Source organism: Odontomachus brunneus, unplaced genomic scaffold (genome assembly GCF_010583005.1).
Source record: "Odontomachus brunneus isolate Ranch 3 - 2012 unplaced genomic scaffold, Obru_v1 Obru_scaffold_142, whole genome shotgun sequence".
Taxonomy (NCBI): domain Eukaryota; kingdom Metazoa; phylum Arthropoda; class Insecta; order Hymenoptera; family Formicidae; genus Odontomachus; species Odontomachus brunneus.
Genome location: NW_022639592.1, coordinates 942,387 through 950,236, shown reverse-complemented (window position 1 = coordinate 950,236; position 7,850 = coordinate 942,387). Strand labels below are relative to the sequence as shown.

Sequence of the window (7,850 nt, the reverse complement as noted above, 5' to 3'; positions counted from 1 at the left end):
CCCCCCCGGAACTAACCGTCCAGGAGTAGGCCTACCCACTAAAACCTCTGCCGGGCCCCTTGCGGCCATTGCGAGGGCGTCCCGGGAACCGCTTGCGCATTACTTCCGGGACTCCCTCAGCCGCAGGGCGGAGAAAAACCTAAACCCCGCCCCCAAGTCCCGGTCCCAATCAAACATGTTTCCCCGGCCTGTGTCACCCATCCTCCACGTGGGCCCCCCCGTCCGGTCATTCCTCACCTGTTAAGAGTGATATTGGCCCGGGCCGGTCCCGCCCGGACCAAACCGAGGTTGCGGGGGCGGAGGAGTCGTTATGCCCCTCCGCCCCCCTCGGTCAGTAGCCTCCAAACTCTGGGAGGGAGGTGAGCGGCCTAAGAATCCGCCCTTGCAAACCGGCCGCCCTGTCCCCCTCCCGGAGGCGCCTGGTCTGACTTCTCGTCACGCGCCTTGCGACGCGTCTCCCCCGCCCGACCAGGCGCCTCCTATCTCCCCCAGGCTGGGTCCTCCGGCGATCGCCGCCAGGAGGAGCCGGCGGCGGTGGGGGGGGGCGCACCCGCAGGTACCCCGGGGGAGGGAACACCAGCTGTGACGTTCCCTCCCCGCCCACGGGTGCGCCGCCCTTCAATCCCGCGCTGGTCCGCGGGTAGGCGAGGCGCCGCCCTTCTCCTGCGGAGCCTCACACCGTCCCGAGAGGCGGCTTCGCCCCTCCTAATTCTCTCCGCCTCCTTCTTCTGCGACACAACTGCGTCGCAGAAAGAGGTGACGGCGGACCAGCCCTCATCTTCCCCGAGCATGGCCCTGATAAGGGCCGGGGGAGAGAGGTCCGCTCCCACCACCTCAATCAGGACTCGGCGCTCTGCCACCCACGAGGAGCATTCCTCGAGGGTGTGCTGCGCAGAGTCCACCTCATCACCACAGTGGTGGCAGCGGGAGGTGAGCTCCTTACCTATCCTATGCAGGTACTCACCGAAGCATCCATGTCCGGTGAGTACCTGCGTTGTCCGGAAGGACAACTCCCCGCGAGCCCTGTCCACTCACTCCTGTAGACAGAGCCGGATGGTTTCGGCGACCTACCGGACTCATTCCCTACCGGCCCGTCGCCCTCTCCAGATGGATGCTCTACCTTAGGAGGAGGCGTTGACGGGCCTGGTCCTTCGCTAGACGATGGCCCTAGCCAGATGTTTCAGGTCTCCCCCAACACGGAGCCCCTTGACATGCCGATAGTTCTCGGCGTGCATCTGTTCAAGGAGCTCCAGCGGGGGGAGTCCGGCCAGGGCCGTGGCGGCCATATGCGACGTAGGCCCGGGCGAGGCGAATGGCGACCCACCGCTGTACGCGGTGTGCCAGCGCGATTAATTGCTGGTTGGTCGTCATCGCGCTCGCCTAGACCGGGGCCCCGTAAAGGGCTATGCTGTGGACGACGCCGGCATACAGCCGCCGTGCCCTCCTCTTGCGCCGAGATTGGGCAGGAGGCCACCCAGCACATTGGCCACCCTGCCCAACTTGGACCAGGGCTCAATGTGCTTCCGGAACCCCCATTTGCCATCCAGGACGAGTCCCAGATACTTTAACGTGGAAGCCGCCCTCACGGAGACATTGTCGATCCGAACCCGGGTCCTAGGCGGCTCCCCCCTCGAGCGATCATGCATAAACATGATCTCCGTTTTATGGGGAGCCATCCTGAGGCCCATCGCTTTTAGGGAGCTCACCACCTGATCCACCGCTAGACGGCCCAACTCCAGGGCATTCCGCCAGCCCCTGCCCCCGGCTAACACCAAAATGTCGTCTGCGTAGCAGACAACGGTGCAGCCGGGGGGGAGGGCAAAGCGCAGGACTCGGTCGTACGCGATGTTCCACAATAGGGGTCCTAGCACGGACCCCTGCGGAACATCGCGGTATACCGCCCTTCCGCACTGGAGTTCCGCTTTGTTGCAGAACTCCAGTCTTCTGTCCTGGAAGTAGTCCCTTATCACTGAGACCAGATGAGGGGGTGGGGCCTAAAGTGGGCAAAGCCCGCCTCCACCTGGTCCCAGGGGGAGGGAGTTAAAGGCGTTGGCGATGTCCAAGGACACCGCCAACCCACCCCCTCCCCCTCACAACGGTCTCCAAAAAGGACCGAACGCGCAGGATCGCGTCCACACTCGACCGTCTCTCCCGAAAGCCGTATTGCTCATTGCTGAGCTTGGGACTACTCCAGGATAGGTGCCGGACGAGGTGGGAGTGTATTATCCTTTCGAACAATTTGCCCGCCTTGTCCAATCATATCGGTCTGTATGCGGAAGGGCTGTCCTCCGCCTTGCCCCCCTTCTTGAAGAGGACCAAATTGGCCCTCTTCCAGGGGCTGGGGAACACCCCGGTCTTCAAGCAGGAGGTGAAGAGCCTCATCATTCGGCCCTTCACCTCCTCCAACCTCATCGCCAAGGCCCACACTGTGCCCGGGATACCGTCAGGATACCGGCGCCCACTTTTTGGCGCCGAGCTTCCTGACGGCCCTGTCCATCTCCACCATCGTGACCCCGACCTCTTCATCCTCCCCATCTGGAGGGGGGCCCTCATAGGGGGGAATGCAAGCTTCCCCCCATGGAAAGAGGGCCCCCACAACCCTATCAAGGAAGTCGGGGTCCAGGGACGCCGTCGGTGGGGGCGCCCAATGGCGCAAACGCCTCATCACGATGTGATAAGAGCGTCCCCATGGATCTCTATCAATAATGGAAAGCAGGTCATCCCAGGCACGGGCCTTGGCCGCAGCGATGGCCGCCTTGAGGGCATCCCGCTTTTCGCGGTAAGCCCCCTCGGCGGCCACCCTGCCCTCTCCATCTCGACCCCGCCGGTCCATGATTCTCCTGGCGTAGCCGGCGGAGCGCCGAAGTTCGGCAATCTCCACCGACCACTAGTACATGGACCGGTGGGGGTGCGGCCGGGATTGGAGCATGGCGGCATCACACGCCGCCGTCATCATGCCCCGAATCCCGGGCACCTCATCTTCAATGGGTCCCAGGTGTGGGACCGGCTCCCCCCATGTAGCCGCCATTAAGGCGCCAACTTGTCGCGGTCGAGCTTCGCGAGGGCCATGCCACGACCCACCCTGAGGGCAGCAGCTCTCCATTCCATGAACCCTATCCTTTCCTTCAGCCGCTCTCTCTCCTTCCTCCATCCCTCCCTTTCCTTCTCAAGCAATTCCTTCATCTCTTTCTTTTCATCTTCCCATTCCCTTCCTTTCCTTATCCAATCCCCTAGTTTCATGATATATTCCTTTTCTCTGGTAAGATCATCTTCCGTCCTCTTATTTAGATCTCCTATCTTTTGCTCTAGATGTTCTGTCCTTATCTTAAATATCTTGGCCAAGTCTTCACTATATCTGATCATTTCTTCCTTTCTTAATGTGAGTTCATCCTTTTCAGTTCTACTCATTCTCTTGCTTCTACTAATAACTTCTTCCATATAGCCCGCACTTTCTTTCACATAATTTACTTTCTTCAGTACAAATTCTCTATTCTTTTCCCGGTTTTCGCAACTTGGCCAAGGTTCACGCTTTCTCCTCCTCCTCCTCTGTATCAAACTCCTCACTCCCTCCTTCAAGGAAATCATGTCATTTGATAAAACAACACTATCGTTTTAAATAATATGTTTTAAAAGTTTCTCAAAATTTAGTAATTCGATTTGTTTACTTTGGATTTTCTTGAATGTTTTAATTTTTTTTTGTTTGAATTAATCATTATAACATTTTGTTAAAAATATAAAAGTAATTATCATTGGTTCACTACATTACACCAATATTCATCGCATATCGAATGTTGCATTGTTTCAACATCTATCAGCAAATTATCCAATGAACAACAAGTAAAAATTATGTAACTATTATTTTGTGTTTGCTAGGTATGTTATAATATACTATGAATACTATTAGGATACGTTATATATGCGTTAATCGTAAGAATATGGTTGGAGTCATTGGGAATCGCTGCATGCCGCTCGATCGTCAGGTTAAGCAACACTTTAACGGAGTCAGGACATGAATGGTGACCGGTGGTATATCCCGCTTGGAATTGAAATTATCACAGGAGAATTCACGAAAGTTTGGAATGTGTTTGACAACCTTTCGATATCTAGTAGTTTATGAGAAATGAGAAAATTAGGAATATTTAAGGTATATTTTTCTAAACATTATGATTTTCTCATTTTTCATCTTTGCATAATAATTCTCAGTATTTGATTACTATCAATATTTAACAATGATTTTATTATCAATATTCACCAGAAATTAAGTACTGGGCAAAAAATTATTGAATTATTAGTAATATTTAATCACTAATAATTTTTCAGTATTTCTTAGTATATATTTTTATAAGGGATTGCACTGCAATATACAATCTTGCAACGTTGTAGCAATGTTGCTGCAAGCTTCTTGTGCTGTATGGGCATTGCTGAGACCTCTTCCAGGTAGCAGACTTACGTCAAAATGACATCCAAATCTAGCAAGTTCAGGATCAAAAATAACCAAGGACTAACCAAAAATATCGTAAAAGTATCGTCAAAATGATGGTCTAATGTCACAGACCGATGACATTTTAGACGACTTAATGACGTTTTATGACGTCTCTAAACATCAATAATACGTTTTTAAGACGTTATACAGAAACATCATTAAGATGTCACAAAAAGACGGTTTAAAGACGTCGTTATTTAGTCACTTGACGTTATTCGACCAGTTTTTTACGTCATTTTGACGTGAGTCTTGCTACTTGGGCTGGTTCTTGAGTCGTTCACCTTACCTGCTGCATCACTGTCACTTTGATTGAGAGACGCTTTATATTGTGTACATATGATATATCCATATACGAAAGCATATGATTTATTTAAAAGAAGAGAATAGATTCTTTTAAAATATATATTTTAAAAAGTATATAGAAAGTACATTTAAAAAATATTTACATGCTTTAAAAGTAAATAAAATAAATTATTTTGTAAATTTAAATAAATTGTTTTCTGATAATAAAAGAAACTTTAATTTGAAACATAAAAAAATATTTTTAATATTAGAAAATAATTTATTCAGATTTATAAAATGATTTACTTGTATTTTATTTACTTTTAAAACAAGCAAATATTTATTTAAACAGTTTTTATATTTAAAAACACTAATTTTCTCTTTGTAAAGAAATCATTTGTTTATTCTTATATATATAGATATTTTAAATCAAAGAAATCACTTTTTATTTAGAAATTCATAATTTTACAGCTTATTTTACAAATTTAAAAAAATATTACTTTATATTTATTATATTATATATTATTATATTATATTATATTATATTATTATATTATATTAAAAAAATATTACTTTATATTTATTATATTACAGGGTCCGCCACCAAAATCCGGACAAAATGAACAATTTGTTTAAATAAAATTCTACTCATCAAAATGTAAAACTTACAAAAGAACTTTTTGTGTATCACTAGTGGTATCCTTTTAGAGTAAAATTACTCTATATAACCCCCTTTTGCTTCGATGACTGCTTCGATCCTCATCCTGAAGCGCTGGCACGCTCTCTGCAACGCGTCCTTGTCTATATTGGCGAATGCTGCTTCGATAGCGGTTTGGAGAGATGTCACATTGGGATGTCTCGACTTGTTGGTCACTCGTTCAATGACGCTCCACACGTAATAGTCCAACGGATTCAAATCTGGACTGTTCGGAGGCCAAAATTCCTTTGACCAAAACATGTCCATTTTATCCGACAGCCAGTTTTGCACTAAGTGACTCGTGTGCGCTGGCGCGCCGTCTTGCTGGAAGACGTACGGCTTCCCGGCGGCCACGGTTTCTATCCACGGCTTCACTATCTTCGTCAAAACGTGTAAATATACTTCTTTTGTGACGGTTTCTTTTTTTTGAAAGAAATGTGGCGGCATGACGTGACCCTCACTGGAGACAACGCCTAGGACGTGAACAGAGACCGGAAACTTCGTCCTAGCTATTATGGGCACATCTTCGGGGTCGCGGGCGAGCCAACGGTCGTTCCTCCGGTTCACCTTGGCATCGACAGAAAAAATTTTTTCGTCCGAAAAAAACCTGATGCGTCCCGCAGCTTCGTTTTTTAACGAACACAGAAGCAAGTTACAGCGAGCAACTCTGTTCATCTTGGCAGCCTCAGAGAGCATTTGTCGAACTTTTATTACATAGGACTTGAAGCGTAGGTCCTCTTCAGCAATTCGACGCATTGTAGTGTCACTCACACCCAATGTTTTGGCCAATTTCGTTAGAGACAGCCCTGGGTCCTCTGAGATGAGCTCTTGAGCTCTTTCGATAATTGCTGGAGTCCTTACTGACTTTTCTTTCGAATGGCTCTTCCTTGTCGGGTTGGCAGAACCTTTTTCGGACGTCTCCGAAGCCAAATATTTAGCCGCAACGTCATATACGGTCGATCTCGGGTACCCGAAGAACCGAATAATTTCGGTCCGCGAACGCCCAGCGCGAAGGCCTTCAATTATCGCCGCTCTTCGATTATACTCTGCATTCGATCTTATCTGTTCGGACATTTTGAGGTTATGCGCACTTACTACAAACATCTGACTTGCCCGAACATCAACAGTGACCTACCACCGAAGTCAAATGAGGCGGGAAATTCAAATTGAAATTTGTCCGGATTTTGATGGCGGACCCTGTATATATTATTATATTATATTTCCTAAAATTTAACAAATATTTTTTTAAGTTAAGAAATTATATGTAACAAAATATATTTCTTTCATTTAAAGAATTTTTTTTTAATGTACATTACCAGTTTAAATTTCGATTTTCCTATTTCTTTATTAATTTAATAATTATAAATAATTATATTTATTTTTTTCATGTGCAATATTTATACAAATATTTACAAAATATTAATTTTTTTACAATAAATATTATATAAAATATTTAGATATTTAGATATTTCTGGTAATTATAAACTATAGGGGAGTCAGCTCCAATGAGGTTGACCTTGACATATATTGTAGAGGTCATCCTCCTGAGTAACCCTCAGAAGGTTTTAGCCGTCGCTCGTTGTTCGTTAAAAAGTTATTAACAAAAGAAGTTTCGGTAATTATAGACTATAGAAGAGTCAGCTCCAATGACCTTGACCTTGACATATATTGTAGAGGTCATCCTCCTGAGTAACTCTCAGAAGGTTTTAGCCGTCGCTCGTTGTTCGTTAAAAAGTTATTAACCAAAGAAGTTGCATAAAATGAGTATAATTTTTGGACACTATATATACAGAAACGTATATACAGTGTCCAAAAATTATACTCATTTTATGCAACTTCTTTGGTTAATAACTTTTTAACGAACAACGAGCGACGGCTAAAACCTTCTGAGAGTTACTCAGGAGGATGACCTCTACAATATATGTCATGGTCAAGGTCATTGCAGCTGACTCTTCTATAGTCTATAATTACCGAAACTTCTTTTGTTAATAACTTTTCAATAAATAATGAGCGACGGCTAAAACCTTTTGAATGTTACTCAGGGTAGTGACCTTGACAATATATGTGAAGATCAAGGTCATTGGAGCTAACTCCCCTATAGTCTATAATTACCCAAAATATATATAAATATTTACAAAAATATTTATCTAATAACTTACTAATATTGTGTGCTGTCTGGGTTAATACTTTAAATCTTAATAGTACTTTGCGTAAGTGTTTATCATTTAGCAAAGTACTATATATTAGTATTTAAATATTGACAATGCTCTGCGTAAGTATTTTATCACTGGACGAAGTATTACATATCAATATTTAAGTATTGAAATCAATCATAAGGCAGTATTTGTAACATTAAATATTGAAATACTTGAGCATTAAAAGCTCACT

At 45.5% G+C, this 7,850-nt stretch overlaps 1 protein-coding gene across 1 annotated transcript in view; it reads right to left on the bottom strand.

Moving 5' to 3' along the window:
* Positions 1-5,361: 5,361 nt before the first annotated feature.
* LOC116850298 overlaps positions 5,362-7,850 on the bottom strand; it is a 94,464-nt gene continuing 91,975 nt past the window's right edge. Inside the window, exon 2 of the mRNA XM_032828409.1 lies at positions 5,362-6,658. Within this exon, the coding sequence (XP_032684300.1) occupies positions 5,481-6,566 (1,086 nt within the window). The 5' untranslated portion in view covers positions 6,567-6,658 and the 3' untranslated portion in view covers positions 5,362-5,480. The remainder of the gene's footprint in view (positions 6,659-7,850) is intronic.